At 50.0% G+C, this 16,920-nt stretch overlaps 1 protein-coding gene across 5 annotated transcripts in view; it reads left to right on the top strand.

Moving 5' to 3' along the window:
* Positions 1 to 6,570: 6,570 nt before the first annotated feature.
* CPED1 (cadherin like and PC-esterase domain containing 1) overlaps positions 6,571 to 16,920 on the top strand; it is a 66,213-nt gene continuing 55,863 nt past the window's right edge. For 3 of the 5 annotated variants that reach the window (XM_061573945.1, XM_061573951.1, XM_061573950.1), the window contains exons 1-2: positions 6,571 to 7,313; positions 14,318 to 14,417. In XM_061573945.1, the coding sequence (XP_061429929.1) occupies positions 7,173 to 7,313; positions 14,318 to 14,417 (241 nt within the window). In that variant the 5' untranslated portion in view covers positions 6,571 to 7,172. Of the gene's footprint in view, positions 7,314 to 8,036; positions 8,128 to 14,317; positions 14,418 to 16,920 lie in introns of those variants that run through there. The other 2 variants (XM_061573948.1, XM_061573946.1) reach the window with 2 other exon arrangements.

Genomic DNA, 16,920 nt, shown 5'->3' with positions numbered 1-16,920 from the left:
AGTTTTGAACCTGTCGCTCCTAAAACTCCGTCGCGTTCTCAGTCTGCAGGGGGGCCGCCGCTCGTCCGGGACGGGCCGGCGACCCGCACGCAGTCGAAGTCCCTTACTTTTCGTTGATTAATGTTGTTCTTGTTCTTGTTGTTATTGTTATATTGTTGTATGCTTCGTTGTCCGTGCATGTCTGATGGTTGGTGGTCGCTCGCATTACTTGTTGTTGTTCAGCCGAGGACGGCTGGAATTTTCTCCACGGGGAGGGTTGTGTAATGCGGGCGTAAACGGCCTCGCGGATATAACGTAACGGGGAGAAGGGAAAGCTCTTAAGGGCGGGAACCGGAAGAGGGGGGAGAGTGTAAGAATAAAGATGGGAGGAGGCCACGCGGGACAGAGAGTGGAGAGTGGCGTGATCGCCACAGAACGGGACTCGGCACCGTCGGCCAGCGGTGTCCGGGCACGGGGAAGACGGAGAGCAACAGTGGGGCTGCAGAGAGAGCAGCCGAGAGACTGCCTAAGGGCGGAGAGGCTGAGAGGGAAGCCAGCAGCGGAGCTGCATCGGGAGCGAGGAGAAAAGGCTACGTGAGCAACGGCAGCAAAAGGGCTGCCAAGCGGAAGGTGGAGAAAGGCTCTGAGCGAGGGCCGTGTGGGGCAAAGTTGTAAGAACCAAAATAAAGGACAACGGAGACAGACACAGTGAAAGAGTCCTTTATTACACATGTTTTAAATCTATTACACAGTGAATATTGAACTGAAGCTTGACTTAAAAAAAATTAATCGCAAATCAAATCGCAATATGTCAATCACAACATGAGCCATTCTACTTTTACCGATATAGGTGGAGTTTGACTTCTATATTTGGGAGGGGGGGCAGTGGTTAGTTTTGTCCCTCACAGGAATCGCGGGTGCATATAATTAATTACTTATACATTTTAATTGTAAATTAATGAAAGTAAATTAATAAAAGTGCCCGGCAAACTCCACCCACGCTTTTACGGTAGGGGAAAGCAGAAAGGGCTCTGTCCTCAACGGCATGCGACGTCGGAAGCAGCCCCACAAAAACATCGAGACGAGCCACATCGCTGGGACTATTCCGTCTGTAGACCCCCCCCCCCCCCCATGGCACACACGACGACGTCTAGTGTCCCCTGCACGGTCGTAGTAATTCAGGCGCTCGACTTTTTATGCCTGCAGAGCGGGCGAGCGAGCGAGCGCCAAGTATGGAGCTGCTCACAAACAGCAAGCCAGCAGCGCCTGTTATGGACACGGCGGAGGGGAGCGAATGAGCCACGTGCGCGGCGAAGCCACCCGGCATGACGAGGAGAGTCGCTTCTGAGACGGATCTAAACACACGCGTGCAGTTCGTACCCCGCAATTCTGCGCAAACACCGACGAGGCGTTTGACAAAACATTATGGCGGAATCCTGGGTTCCCATAAGCCCCCGGCTCTCGCATAAACTGTGTTGCGACGTAATTTTATGTCTATTGAAGGCGAACGATACGGCAATCTATTCCTCTCGACGAGATCTACACGATGCGCAAATAAAAGTTTCAAAGTTTTGTTTCTTCTGCGCATTCGTCCTCGCTGCGCTTGGACAACATGACAACAGAATGATCCGCGCCAGGTGGGTCGCGGCGTTTATGTGCGTGGTGGGACCGAGTCGCCAAAAAGCTATTTATTAATTCAGATTTTGACTTCCGTTTATTCGGGACCTCGGGGTCCCGCAATAAGGTTCATATATGGAGACCATCCCTCTTGGAGTCTGGCGTTGCCCTGACTCTCACCCCCGTTGGCCCACGTGGTGTGCTTGCTCCAGCAGCAGCAAGTCGCGTTAGTCACAAAACGTTCCAATTTTTTTCATTAGCTCCCCCTTTGATCATGAATGAAGAACGCTGAGCTACTACAGAACATGTGGTGGAGCTGCTGGCAGCGGTGCACAAACAGAAACCGTGGCCAGTGATGTTGAGAAACTGGGATCACAACAGGAGCCCACCGCACAATTTCACCTACAGACCTGCTACCTGCAATTATATAAACGATTAGACGAAGTGGTGTGTGCGCGCAGACCAGGAGTAAATCCCCACAAAAGACAAAGATCGCCCGTGTAGCCTTAAAGAAGTCTAGACTAAAGGTTTTTTTAGGTTATAACGCGAAAATATGTGTCGTTAAACCTTAACAGACTGTTGGGGCAAGTGTTCCAAGCGAGAACCTTTGAAAGTCCGCACGGCACACGAGGGGTTTGGGTGGTCAGTACATCCGGCCGCCTTTGTCTCCCTAGTTAGTATGTATACACATCGTTCATAATCAACGTTTTTGGGTTTAGATCGCGTTATTTATAAATGTGTCGTAACCCTCCACTACCCGACACGGCCAATCAGTAAAAAAGTGTCACGTTGACAAAAGACAAATAGATCACTGATTTAGCCCATCGGTGTGTTGAGGCGTGACACCACAACATTTACAATTTTTGAGTACGATGTTTCGCTGGTAATTGCATCTAGCAATTGCGATCTAAACCCAAAAACGTTGATTATGAATAATATTGGTCGCGAAAGCCTACGTGTTATACACATCGTACTCGGCACTCATTTAAGGCCAAGTCGACCTAGGGGAGGCCCAGGACTGCTTCGGATAATCGTCACTGGTGTTGGTGGTCGTAGACGGGAATGGAACTTGGATCACGAGGATTCGTAGTGCATCGCTCTCACCGCTACGCGACTCACCCTGCAAGGTCGCGAGCGCACACAACGCATTCACCGTCTGGGGAAGGCGGGAGCCGACACTTCAGCAGCCAGAACAGCGGGTGTTAGGAAAGCGGTAGCTTTTTACTTTGTCTAAGACTGACCACTGCTTTATTTTGTGAATAGCCTGCAAGGAAAGCGAACCATTGCACTTGGCACGATTGTACGCCTGCGTGGCAATGTGGTGCAGCGGTAACGCCGCAATGTTATCTTGGCAGCTCCCACTAGCCTGAGACACATTCAGCCACGACTTATAATGTAGAGTAGTTATTTATCTTGACGAGTCACACACTGAGTCGTAGGACAACGTAGCATGACGGTCCTGCTACATTGGGTTTTTATTTTAAGATGTTGTCAGCCAATGTATGATGCGTTGTGTTTGTTTTACAAGTAGGGAGAAAACCGGAGCACCCAGAGAAAATCCACGCCTTGCGCGAGGGGGCAACGCCCTATCCTCGTGCAGATGAAACAAACACAGTGGCGAATAGTCAACTTGCTGTACTGCATTCTCCTGCGAAGTCAGGGCATGACACTTTCTTGACGGCCGCGGGAAGGACGTTTCGCAACATCTGCGTGTGTGGTGATCCACCAACCCTCGCTGATGTTGACTGAGAAATCGTCCCGAGTTTGTTCTGCGGCAAAGGTGGCGCGCGACCCTTACGACAACAACTTTTTTTATTCCTCAAATGTTCTTCAAACAACAACAAAAAATGACTCGGCATGAGGTTTGACCCCCCCCCCCCCCCTTCTACGCCGACTTAACATCAAAGTTGACGCAGGGAGGCAACGGACAGCCTCGTCCCCAGCCCTGCGGCGCCCCCCCATCCCCGGGGAGAGATGGAAGCGGAGCCGCGCGCCATCGCTGACGGGACCACAGCCTCCTCCGTGCGTGCCGGATCATTCGCGGTCTCGGCCTTGGGGGGGGGGGGGGTGGAGATTCAGCAGAGTAGGAGGAGGGGAGAGCTCGTGCCACCCGCGGAATACGTTGAGCGGACATTGACAATAATGCTAAAAATATATTTTTTATCACGGAGATCCACACCGAGTCGTATGACTGCAGGGTCTTGCATTGGGATTTTTATTTTAAGATGTGCTTGAGCTAATTTATGAGTGTTTATACAAGTGGGAGGAAACCGGAGCACTCGGACAAAACCCACGTGCACGAGGGGGCAACGCTTTATCCCTGTACAGATGGAAACAGATGGCGATTAGTCCGCACTTTGCTGTACTGCCTTTTCCAGGCGAGCCATAGAATGTATGTACCGTATCTATGTCGAACTTCGTTCGCACCATACATAGCCAAGCGTACTAATCGGAGTGTGCGGGGGAAGGAAGAGGGCGGGGGAGGGGTGCCACCCGCTCCCACCAAGCAGGGCCCAGCTAATACACTAACGTGCGTGCTTAACCCTGTGGGCATTGCATGCTTAATATCAAACTCCAGTTGATCATCGATTGTCCGACACCGCGCGATTATCCGGCAGCTTTCGACATTAACCCCGGCGGTCCCGGACCGATTCGGCGAAACTGGCAAAACCGTTCCAGTCCAGCGATCGTCAAACACACATCGTGGTTGTGTTGAAACAAGAGCAGAGTACGTACGGCACATCACCCCATGCAGAGTCTTCGTGATTGGAGTGGTAAGTACGCTACAGTAAATACGGTAACTCTTTGCAGCAGGATATTTATTTTTGTCTATTTGTATGTTGACGTTTGCCAATTTCGTAGATTAAAGCGAATTTAATACACTAACATTGTTCCTGGTACTGTTGCTTATTCAGCTTGTACAGTCGTGATGGTCACGGGAAGGGAGTTTCACAACACGTGAGTCTTTACCTTTGATCCACCAACCCTCACCCGGTAGATGTTGTTGCACGTGGCTCGAACACGAATGTTGGCCTTCCTCTCACGTGTGAGAGAGTGTGGATGACAAGTAAGGGCTGGTCCATGGATCTGTGGGGGCCGACGTCCTCCTCCCTGCTCCCCGTGAGCGAGCGGGGCGCGATGTCCACCCCCTCCGCTCCCACCTCCTCTTCGGCCGCCTCTCGCTGGGCCCCCGCCGATCGTGTGATCCCCCCCCCCCGCGCCAGCGCCCTCTCTTAAGGGCCATCGCTACTCGACTGGCTCACTACCGCCCGGGGTTATCTCCCCCACGCACACGTATCCCACCACACACCACACAAAAACGAACGCAAAGGCGTGCACGAGCGCCCCAGCAGGCGCGTATTTCCCTCACAAAGGCTGGCGCTAATCAAAACGGCAGTATGAATATGCGCGTGCACCTCCGGGGGTTAAACCATAATCCGCTTGCACACAGATATACTACAGCTATATTCTGAATTAAAATCTATTAATTGCGCCAATACATACTGCCTGGAGGAGGAGTATTTCACGAGGAGAGCCTAGCCTATGAACAAAGTCACTAAAGCGTTCTACCACGTACCTCGTAGTTGTACTCCCGGCATCGCACGGGCACTGTGAGAGTCGGAGGGATGAGCGAAAACCTCACCTATCACTGCCTCGTAGCAGCACTCGCTGGCATCACACGGATGCTGCGAGCGGCTCGAGGAGACACGACGGCAGGGAGTCGGTCTGGACGGCCCGGAGGTTGTAGACAACTGACCCAATCGTCCCGGGGCTCCCACCTCTATACTCTCAACTTCAAAGGCCCGGGGGGGGGGGCGTCGCGTCACGTCGCGCAGCCAATGACGCGCCTACCTTTTGATTTTCAACTGATGCGCCGCCCTTATCTGGAGCGTCCGTTACGCCTACACCCATCGTTTTCTTAGTTCGTGCCTTCGATTTTTTTTTGCTCTTTTCACCCCTTACCCATTGTTTTCCAGTGCCCAGTAGTTTAAGCCTTCGGGTTTTCTCTTTACACCTAATATTGCACCCTCTGTCCTCCCCCAATGTTGTGAATAACTCATTGCGGTTGGCCCAGGGAACCTTTTCTTTTTGCGCCCATCCAATTTTAAGCCAATTTAGGGGCACCACAATGGAACCTGTCCTGTGGGGGTCGGCCAACCTCCTCGTACCGGGAAACCGTGGGACTCTCCCCCTAGGGGCCCTTGGGATTAAAACCCGATATGCCAGGCAACCCCCCACCAGGACACTACGTGGGTGCGCTGCATGCGGGTGTGTGTTTAGTGCGAGGGGCAGGAGGGAGTCGCGGCGCTTACGGAGTTGCTCCGCGGTCGTGGCACCACAGATCACATGAAACACTCCAAGATCGACCGAACCTCGTGGCTAATACGGTGAATAATAGGATGGATAATACGTGGATAACACGATGGATAACACGTGGATAACACGATGGATAACACGTGGATAATACGATGGATAACACGTGGATAACACGATGGATAACACGTGGATAAAACGATGGATAGCACGTGGATAAAACGATGAATAACACGATGGATAACACGTGGATAAACACGAGTTGCGAGTAATAGGAGGCATTTCCACCGTTTACGACGAGTACAGTCTGCGCATAGCTGCAATTCTGTACTATATTAAAAGTTGCCTTTTTATATGTTCACTCTTCTGCGCATCCAGAGTCAGTCATTATCAGAGCATTGAGCCCCGTGCCGTACAGGGCTGGTTGTCTTACTCGAGCTGTAATCCTGTATAGCCGTTAATGGTTTGATTGAGAGCTGTGGTGCACATGTTAAAATCAACATTCGCACCGCTCCAAAAGGCTCGGGATCCAAATTCCTCCCCCATCCCAACTCTGTCCAACTCTCCCCACTTCCCCCTTCGGGGCCCCTACCCCCCACCCACTCCTCATCCTGCTCTGACCAGACACTCTACTTACAGCCTCTCCGCCCCACAGCTTCACACCAAAAAGGGGTGCATGCTCACGTACAGCGGTGACAGCTCACTCCACCATCGCACACACAGACACACAGCGCACGGGCACAGCAGTAGCAGCCTCACCATCACACACACACAGAGCGCACGGGCACAGCAGCAGCATGACCATCATACGCACATAAAGCGCATACATCGCAAAACACAAATCTACAGCACTACGGATAACACGACAAGAACCAAAGACACACACACTGCGCCTAAAGCGCAGTGGGACCTCGAATGTGAATTTTGGACCCCTGGAGCTGCATTCCCGACCCCTCCTCGCCTGTGCGTCTACCGCGAAACGGGCAGGATGTGCGTCGCTCCCATGGCCGGGACCACACGAGCGCTGCTAACCGCCGGGTCGAGCGTGTGCCTCTGAGCCCTTGGACCTGCGCCCTCCTCAGCCTCCTTTACCCATGAAGCGCCATGGGTAGGGGGGGTCTCTCCCGAGGCTCGTCTTGCTCGAGTGGCAAGAGATTGAATCGCCATGAATTGATGTGCATCCGACATCTGGCATTGCTCCGTTGAACTGTATAACGGGTTAACTGCCCGCTTTGGATAGAGCTGGTCCGGACGTAAGAAGCATGTCCCAGATTGGCTGGTGGACCCGGCCGCTTCATCCACCGACCAAGCCCGCGTTTGCGCTCTGCTGCCTCCTCCTACTGCTGCTGCTCCTCGCCGCGAACCGCGCGCCGCTCGACTCGTCAACGCCGATCCACGCACAGGTGAGGCACAGGAAAGGGGAGGGGAAGGAGCAGGGGTGCAGGGCCCAGCTAAAAGGGACATGAACGTGTTAACTTTACTCTGTGGGCATTACATGTTCACTTAATGTCATACTATATTAGAACAAAACAAATCTTGCTGGCTGGAGAGTATGTGATACAGACAGATGGTCACGTCCAGAGGATGTGCGAGCTCCTAGTTTGGTCCAAATATATCTTCACTTGTGTTACAAACTGTGTGTTCAGTTTCTGAACACACAGTTTGTGAACACACAGTTTCTGAACACACATGTTACAAACTCCGCACAAAAAGGCATCCGAGTCGGGAATCGAACCGAGGCCCTTTTTGCTGAGGTACAAGTGTGTAAGCACTGTGGGAACAGTCCTTCACAGCTTCTTAACTCCGTCTGAAGATGTTTTTCGAGTTATTAGGATATGCAGTAAGATAAAGGTGAGCTCACTGAAAAATATAGACACGCCTACAGTAAAGAACAGGATTGCAAGACAGGGCGAAGTATGGTGGGTGGTTCGACCACCTGCCCCGCTTCGGTAACCAAAAAAGTCTGTCTGGACTCACCTGAAATGCAGCTGGCTAACGGGGCTCTGGTTATCTACTTAGGCTAAGGGAGTAAACCCTGATAAAATCCCGGGTGGATACCAAGTGGCAAATGGACCACCTCGGTGGGGCGGATGAGCTACGGTCCAGATGGCCAATGGCATATGGCGGAGGAGCCACTGGATGTCTGGTGCTTCAGGACAAGCCTTTCAATCGTCTTGCCATTGGACCCAGGCTTGGTTCCTGGTTAAGCCCCGTGCGGTAGGTGGTGTGCAACAGACACTCACTGCACGTAAATCAATTCATGCACTGGCACCCTCTAGGGAAACTGTGCCATCGTACCACCACACTACACACCCAAAGCCCTTGGGCGATTGGCAGGCCTATGCAGCTAGAAGCTCCTAATCACAACCCAGCACCAAGGCGGCAGCTATTAGAAAGTCGTCATGCACTCGGATTAGGCAGGAGTGCATCCCGAATGCACGACGTGTACCACTTAGTAATCATTGGAAAGATGTTATCAACCACGCACAAAAAGACTTAATTGCACATTTTTGGACCATCTTATCTGACAGGCACTATTTTACTTTACTTTACCGAGTGTTAACATCCCCAGTGTTTAACAGCACTCTCTTCATTGTTCAGCCAGCACTGGTATAAACATGGGCATTTTCGTTCTTTTCTATCATGTGTATCAACATGTGCTTGTACACACACATGTCCACTGCACCACACACTCTCTTTTGGCCTCCCCTCCCCCTCTCTGTCCAATGCGTTGGCGTGTGCAGCAGTAGTTGCTTGCGCACAACCACGTCCACGCCGCCGCTCTCGTGTACCACGTCGTACATTCTTTTGGCCCCGCCCCCTCCCCCTCCCGATGCGTTGTACGTGGCACTTCGTGCCGTCTTTGAGCCCCGCTCCCCTCCCTCCCGATACGTTCCATTTATTGGCTACCACATTCTGATGAGCCCCCCCCCCCTCTCCTCCCCCCTCAACTTACTTTTAAGGGATTACATCTTGAATCATTGCCTCACTTGATGCAGCAAATCTGACTGTGACGGTCCCACCTCCGAAACGTCGTGATTTTTATTTTATTTTACTTTTATTAATTTTAATCTACCTACGTGACTTTACCGAAAAAACCTAAGAATATGAATCCTTGCAGTCACGAAAGCTTCAAATCTAGGCTACACCTTCTCTTGGAAGGGTAAACCAGCGCATGAACGATGCCTGCACGGTGTAGGGTTTGCAATAGACAACGTGCTCATCAGCAGCTCAAGTGAGCTTACTATTGGTATCAATGAGCGTGCCTGAAACTCGCAAAAGACCAACATGCAACCATCATCAGCACCTATTCACCAACACTGGACTGTGAAGAAGACACCAAGGCGACCTACTACAGTCAACTCAACCAAATCCTTCAGAGTACACCAACAACTGACACGCTGATTCTCCTCAGCGACTTCAATGCTCGAGTTGGGAGAAACCATCAAATGTGGAACGGTGTAATTGGTAAAGAGGGAGTTGTAAAGTCCAACTCCAAAGGTCACCTTCTTCTTACAACCTGTTCTGAGCACGACCTAACAATCACCAACACCCTATTCAGGCAGAAGAATAGCCTTAAGACCTCCTGGTGCCACCCTTGATCACACCAATGGCATTTACTGGACTATGTGATTGTCAGGAAGCTTTACAGCACAGACGTGTTAATGTCCTCCATCTGTTGCATGACGGTATGAAGGCTGTCATCCTATCTGATGGTGAAACCTCAGAGCCAATAGAAGTAAGGGCCGGTGTGAGGCAAGGCTGTGTTATTGCACCAACTCTTTTCTCCATCATCCTGGTGGTAATGCTTCATCTTACATATAGGACAGACGGGGACATATTTAACATCAACCGTATCAGAGCCAAGTCGAAAACACCAATCACATCCGTTATTGAATTCCAATATGCTGATGATGCCCAAGTCAGTGCCTGCTCAGAAGCTGACATAAAGGACGTCGTCAACATGTTTACATCAATGAATACTAGCAAAACAAAGATCATTTTTCAACAAGCTCTGGGAGGACACCTACCACCCCCTACAATCATTACCAACAATGCAATATCAGAGATATTACAGAGGGCGCACGCTGGTGTTACATCTCCGGTGAATTGAGAATGGGCAAATGGGGTGGATTGTGTTTATTCTAATCAGCGAAATGTATAACAATGTATTTACCAATATACGGGTACACAGGTCTCTCCATACAGTTGATTATCGATTAACCGTGCGATTATCCGGCTGCTTATAAAGTTATCCGGTGGTGCCGGGCAGATTCGGCGAACCGAGCAAACCGCTCCAAAGGCTGTAGCTGTGCTTAATTTCAGTGTTAAATATTACATACAGTGCATTATACACTACATACAATTTAACAATACAATTTAACAATTAAAGTACCCCACTCAGAGTCTTAGAGATTGGAGTGGTAGGTAAGGTACAGTAAATAGGTAACCTTTTAAAGTTGGATTTTAGTTGTCTATTTGTATATTTATTTATGCCCATTTCACATAGTAAACAAATTAAAAACACTAAACAAATATATAACAACACCTAAAAACGTAACGGTGTATAAAAATGTGCTAAAACATTTTTTTTAAATAATGATTTCGTGATTATTGGGCATTTTTGAAAATTCAGCACCCCCAAGCCGCCGAGTAATCGATGATCGACTGTAAATAGCTAAACATATATTTAGCTATAGATCTCATACACATATGTTACTTGTTCAGACACTTTGAATAGCGTGCAGCAGACATCCTATTTTTTTTACAAATGTCATCGGATGGTTTTTAGAACGAGGAATTCCACTCGCGCTCCTCCAAGGGCGTTTCGCCTTTGATGATGGCGTTGAGGTTGTTTCACCATTTGCTGTCTTCCAGAGGAGTTATTCATCTCTCGCGAGCGGAGGCCCTCACGACGTGAAAGAAGATTCCTCCACGTGTAGACGTTGTTGTCTGATAGATGGACTGCCACTTGGGAAGTGTCTTGACAGAGTGACATGCGGCGTTAGTAGTGGCACTGCGCTATTGTGAACCCGACGGCCCGAGTTCAATTCCCGCTCACGGCCAACATCGGTGACAAATATCTGAACTGGGCCTTGCCTAGGTCGATCTGGCCGTAAAATGAGTTACCTGGTGCGGTGTGCAAACATCAGCACTGGGGAGACAAAGGCGGTCATGCGGGGTGCTGGCCGTCCACACCCTCGTGTGCCGTGTCGGCATTAAACAAACAACACTTTCCCCAATAGCCTGTTAAAGGCTACACATGTGGCTTTGTTGTATGTGCGTGTATGTGTGAACACAGCCCCATCAGTGAGCTCCTCCAGCAGGCTGGATCATAGCCTGGGTTGCGTAGCCTGGGTCACGTAGCCGGCATGCCCAGCCACCGCATGCTACGCGTAGTGGGGTGGATGAGTGCCGAATGCTGGCTCCTAACTATCTCGCCGATTTGCTCAAGTTGTATATACAACTGCGACAACTTAAATCAGCTGATGCTGGTCTGCTTATCATTCCAAAGACAAGAAGACTGCGGTGGTATTGAGGTTCTAGGGGAGACACGGAGCCTTCTGCAGCCAGGCTGCGCAGTTGTGGAACCCCCTTCGTCCGTCTCACTTTTTAAAACTCACCGATTTGTACTTGCAGGCTTTCCCTGTAACTTAACATGAAAAAAACAATTCCGTTGTCTGATTGGATTACTCTGAAATTATTATTGGCTTTTATCATAGTTCTTCATTTGATGGCAATTTTGAGTCATCATTAATATTGTTATTGTCAGCTTTGTATTTCGCTTATATTGTATCTCTACTTGTGAGTGTAGTTTTATTTTTACGTCTAGCGCTTTGAGGTACTTCAATATGACAGGCGGTTTATAACGTAGAGGTTATTATTATAATAAAGTAGAGGTTATTATTACTTTAAAGTAGAGGTTATTATTATAAAGTAGAGGTTATTATTATTTTAAAGTAGAGATCATTATTATTAATGCTCATTCTCATTCGGGAATAGGAGCACCGGTTGACTGCTTGACATTTGATTCTGGCAACGATGCCACAGCGAGACCTGTTCTCTGCCATCACTGTGTGCACGATACTTTATACCTTTACGGCGTGCGCTGTTCACTCATCGATGAGCATGGCAAGGGGTGCTTTATTTCTATAGGGTATTTTTTAATGACAACGTCACGTCATTCATACAAAATGTGGAGGAAACATTTGCAGCCAGCAGCAGCAGCTGCTGCTTACGAGGACCAGGCCAGTGTGATGGACTGCTTTGGGCGCTTTCCGCAATGCCAGTTCCTCGCGCTGTCACATCTGTTTCATGTTAAAGCCTCGTCTCTCACAAAGCTGCTGGAAAGTCGCATCCTGGAAGCAGAGACATTACTCGATTGCAAACAAATACATATTCATGTATCTATCAGGAAAGCCTCACTGAGTAGTAAGATTCATTCAGGATGGTCCTGCCAAGTTTTTCGGAGTAGGGGGCGATGTCGCTGCTGCTGCTGTGTAATCCCAATTGAGTAATTTGCAGGTATTTATTCAGCATTGGAATGTCTTGACCAAAACGGGTTATACTTGTAGGAGAAGCTGCCTGTATATCAGCGACAATCCCAACGTGATGTGCACGGTGGCGCAACCAGCGCTGGCACTGGGTAAACTGGCATTAAAAGGACGACACGGTGGCGAGATCTTAACAACCTCGCCTAGTATACACGAGATTGTGGGTTCAAATCCCGACCCTAACGCCTGTATATTTGGAGTTTGCGTGTTCTCCTCGTGGTCGGTTGGATTTGTCTACGGATCCTACGATTTTCCCCTCCATTTTTAGAAACATGCGTTTAGAGCATTTGGTAGCTTCAAACATTTTACATGATAAGCAACTTCGTTGAGATATCATTTGTGTCCAAATCGCTTCTGAAAAATATATTTAGCTCAGTGGGCCTTACCTGGTAAAATAAAACCATTTTAGCTTTCAGAGTCCATGTTCATAATTTTTTTCTTCAGTAACTCGCCGTTGCAATGACACTTATCAATCAAACAAGCAACATAATACACGCAACATAAGGGGAACCTACTGGAAAATCTAACACTCAGCACGCGAATGCTGCTCACGTGCTGAGAACTCCCCTGAGGGGTGCACATTTCTCGCGCTGGAGGGGGAGCGAGGGACGAGGCGGCCCATGGAGGCGCGCCGCTGAACGACCCGGGGGACTTGAGGAATGCAGACCCTGACCCACAGCGCTCCCAATGCGGTAATAATTGACCCCATGAACCCGAGGCCAATCCGGCTGTGGCCGATTTCCCCACCAAGCTCACTGGCGCCAAACAGCTCCCACGGTCACCCTAACTACCGCTCGGTGTGCAATGACCATCATTTGTACTCAAATCCAAATTGGGCAAATTATTGGCACTTTCTTGCAGACTCCTCCATAAACTGTGGGCTCCCCGAGTTAAGACTCCGAGCAAACACTCTCAAGCCTCACCAACGTCGCTCTCCGCCAATTGCGGTGCAAGGTTTTCGCGATCCACTGCACATTGCACATGGTTCTCGTTCTGATACATTAGTCTCCTGTCTCTGTCACACAGCTCTCGCCACAAAACATCCCTCTCCCTAATGCTCTCACCTCTTTGCTCGTTGTACGTCCTTGACCCACGCCTTGAAAACTGTGCCCTGGTGTCAGGCTCGATGGAGTCAGAGCGGCCTGGCAGGGCTCACGAAATCAGCCCAGGCTGGACTCCAGCTCCTCTCGGATAGGGGGGAGCAGGAAGAGAGCTGTTGTGTGGGGAGCCACCGTGACGATAAATCTACGCTAAGGGAGAGTGAACTTGGCTGGGCCAAGGAGGCACGGTTGGATATGTATGGTGCGAAAGATGTTCAACATACATACAAAAAGTACAAAGATCCCCTGAATAGCCTCAACAGCCTGTTGGGGCAAGTGCCGTTAGCGAGCACCTATGAAGGTCGGAACGCTACACGAGGGGATGGGTGGCCAGCACCACGCCCGGCCTCCTTTGTCTCCCTCCTGGCAATGTTTTTACACGTAGCATTAGGTACTCAATTGAGGCTGAGTCTATCCTAGGGGCAGCCCAGGACCGGTTCAGATATACGTCACTGATGTTGGCCGTGAGCGGGAATCCAACTCGGGTTGTTGGGTTTCGTAGCGCGGGCGCGCTAACCGCTACACCACCGCTCCATGTATACATCATCACACACCCGCCGAGCGCAGTCTCTCAGCCAAGCCGCCTGCATCACTGAGGCGGCACGCTCCCCGGCGAACCATGGAAGCGCGTGGCACAGGCCGGCAGTGGCGATGCTACTCAATTTCTCAGTGTTGCCCATTGCGTGAACTCAACCCCGTGCGTGTTGCCCCTGTGTGTTCTCTGGTGGTGGTGGTGGTGGTGGAGGAGTGCAGGTGCAGCAGCAGGGAGGTAGAGCCCTGGCAGGTGACGGTGCAGTGAGGCTGGACCACGGTTCTCCGGAGTCGGCGTGGTCCGATCTGCACGTGGAGAATGGTATACGCCACTACTTTACTGGGGCCGATCCATTAGCCAGCTCAATCATTGACCCACAAAGTCAGCAAACACTTTGCCTTGCCAGTGGTCGAGCTCAAGTAGTGATCGCCACCAAATATACAGCAGGCGTCGTGGTCGAACCCACGACCTCCTGTATACCAGGGGAGGTAGTTCACATCTCCTGGCCACCGTGGCGCCAGAAGGAATCAGTGAAAGAGCGGGTGGAGCAACTGAGTGCAGAAGAGGCACGGGATTCTCGTAACCGGGGAGGGGATTCTGATGAACAGGGGCTTGATAAAAACAAAGTCCTGCTTCGAACAGTATTTCGTCTGTGCTTGGGTACAATTGACCAGGCGTTCTCTACCTGGCAGGATGCACAGAGTTAAATCTTGACTTAAAGCTTTCATGACTGCAGGAATTCATATTCTTTGGGTCTTTCGGTAAAGTCACGTAAATAGGTTCAAATTAATCAAAAATATAAAAAAAAACTACGTTTCGATCACAAACACAAGCGATCGTTATCAGGAGGATGATGACCACTTGTGTTGTGATCGAAACGTCGTAGTTTGTTTATTTTATTTTCATAATTTTTTACCTATTTACGTGACTTTACCGAAAGGCCCAAAGAAGACGCACAGAGTTGGCCGTCTGGACCAGGAGTCGGCAGCCTGTGGTCTGCGGAACCGCATTCGGTCGCTCATTGGCTTCCTCGTTGCGAGCAGCCGGGTTTTTAAAAATGTAAATCTTCAACGTAATTTAACGTCAAGATAATTAATTAAATATGGCAGTGAATGGGTCACTGTGGAATGTCTTGGTGACAAGAAAATGTACGACAGTCAAACTAGGAAATAAGTAGACGCAGTTTATTCCATCTATTTTGTTTATTTGAGTCCGAATGTGTTATTGTTGCCGTCTGCTGTGTTTGTGTACAAGTGGCTCTGCATATGATGCGGCTCTCGAACTATTTTGATCACAGACAAAAACAAGGCATCTTATTTGAAAGACTGCCGACTCCTGCTCTAGATAGACAACCTACCATGCAACCACAAGTGAGCATTGCTACCGGCTTTGCTGTGAAGCCAGGCGACATTCTTTTCACCATAAGTGAACTGTGGCCTACGGATTGTGTCGACTTTAAATTAAACATTAGAAGGCGACCCTGAGGTAAACATCATATCACACATTTTAATAAACAGTCACTTATATATTTTTTTAAAGGTTCAAGTCGTGTGAGTACAATGCCAGTGTGTGTGTTGCCACACGCCCCTCCGGCCACCAGACACAGGCGAATACGCAGTCTGTTGGGTCCGGCACACCGCTGCGCTTCAGGGCGATGCTTTACTGGCTGCTTTATTCAGGCCCGCAACTTTAATTTGTTTGACCGTGAGTAGTGCGAGGCGGGCGGGCGACGACGACACCCTCGGGCATTGCAACTCACGCGAGCTGGCGCAGATGATACCATTCGTGGAGGGTAGGATCGGACGCGAGAGGCTGCGCGCCAAATCGGTTGTGCCCGGTTCGGATTGCGACGGTCGCCTTCAGTGGAGTCGACATCTCAACGGGAGGCGTTAGGGAGGCAAGCGGCGCGAGGATTGAGGAGAGAAGTTGAGTTTGAGACGTTACTTGTGCAAGACTTTGTCGCCTGGTGAGCGGCAAATGTCCATTTGACCCTTCGCTGCCAAGGACGCTTTCGCTATCAGGGGTCGGCGCTGGTGCGCTAGGAGATGTTAACTCCCTCGTCTGGTATGCAGGAGGTCGTGGGTTCCATCTCGACCCCTTGACGCCTGCTGCTGCTGTATATTTGGAGTTTGCGTGTCTCTCTCTCTCTCATCATTATCATCACGGTGGCTAGATGTTAACTCCCTCGCCTGGTATGAAGGAGGTCCTGGGTTCCATCCCGACCCCTCGACGCCTGCTGCTGCTGCTGTATATTTGCTGTATATTTGGAGTTTGCGTGTCTCTCTCTCCCTGTGGTCACATGGATTTTCTCCAGGTCCACCGGTTCCCCCCCCCCCCCCCCCCCACATTTAAAATAAACATCACCATACGTTTAGAGTATTTGGCTACTGCTATAGAGTATTTGGCTACTGCTATAAATTTGCACACGATACGCCATACTTCGTTGAGCTCATCATTTGTGGCGAGGTCCGCTTCTGAAAAAAACAGCTCTATAGCACTTCAGTGGGGCCTGACCTGGTTAAAATGTAAAATAAAATATTGTTTAGTTTTAAATAGTTTTATTATTGTGCGAATGTAACATCGAGCAAGTGAGCATGAAGTCTCCGTTTGTTGACCCCGCACAAACTCAAAGGGACTCTCTCGGCGTTCGTCGTGAGCGCTCCCTCACAATGCGCACGGCGATGGCTCCGGTGATGTCCGGGTTGTACTGCACACCGCAATGTCTCTACGACCCCGGGGGGGGGGATTTTGGAAAGTCGATGTACGAAGAGTTTTACGCTGCGGCACATTCGTACGTTTCCGCGAGTCACACATAAAAGCCCCA

This window comes from Lethenteron reissneri, chromosome 54 (genome assembly GCF_015708825.2).
Source record: "Lethenteron reissneri isolate LAM-NWPU_2019-01 chromosome 54, ASM1570882v1, whole genome shotgun sequence".
In the NCBI taxonomy this organism is placed as follows: Eukaryota; Metazoa; Chordata; class Hyperoartia; order Petromyzontiformes; family Petromyzontidae; genus Lethenteron; species Lethenteron reissneri.
The sequence above is the reverse complement of the archived record's forward strand: the minus strand, read 5'-3'. Positions and strand labels throughout refer to the sequence as shown.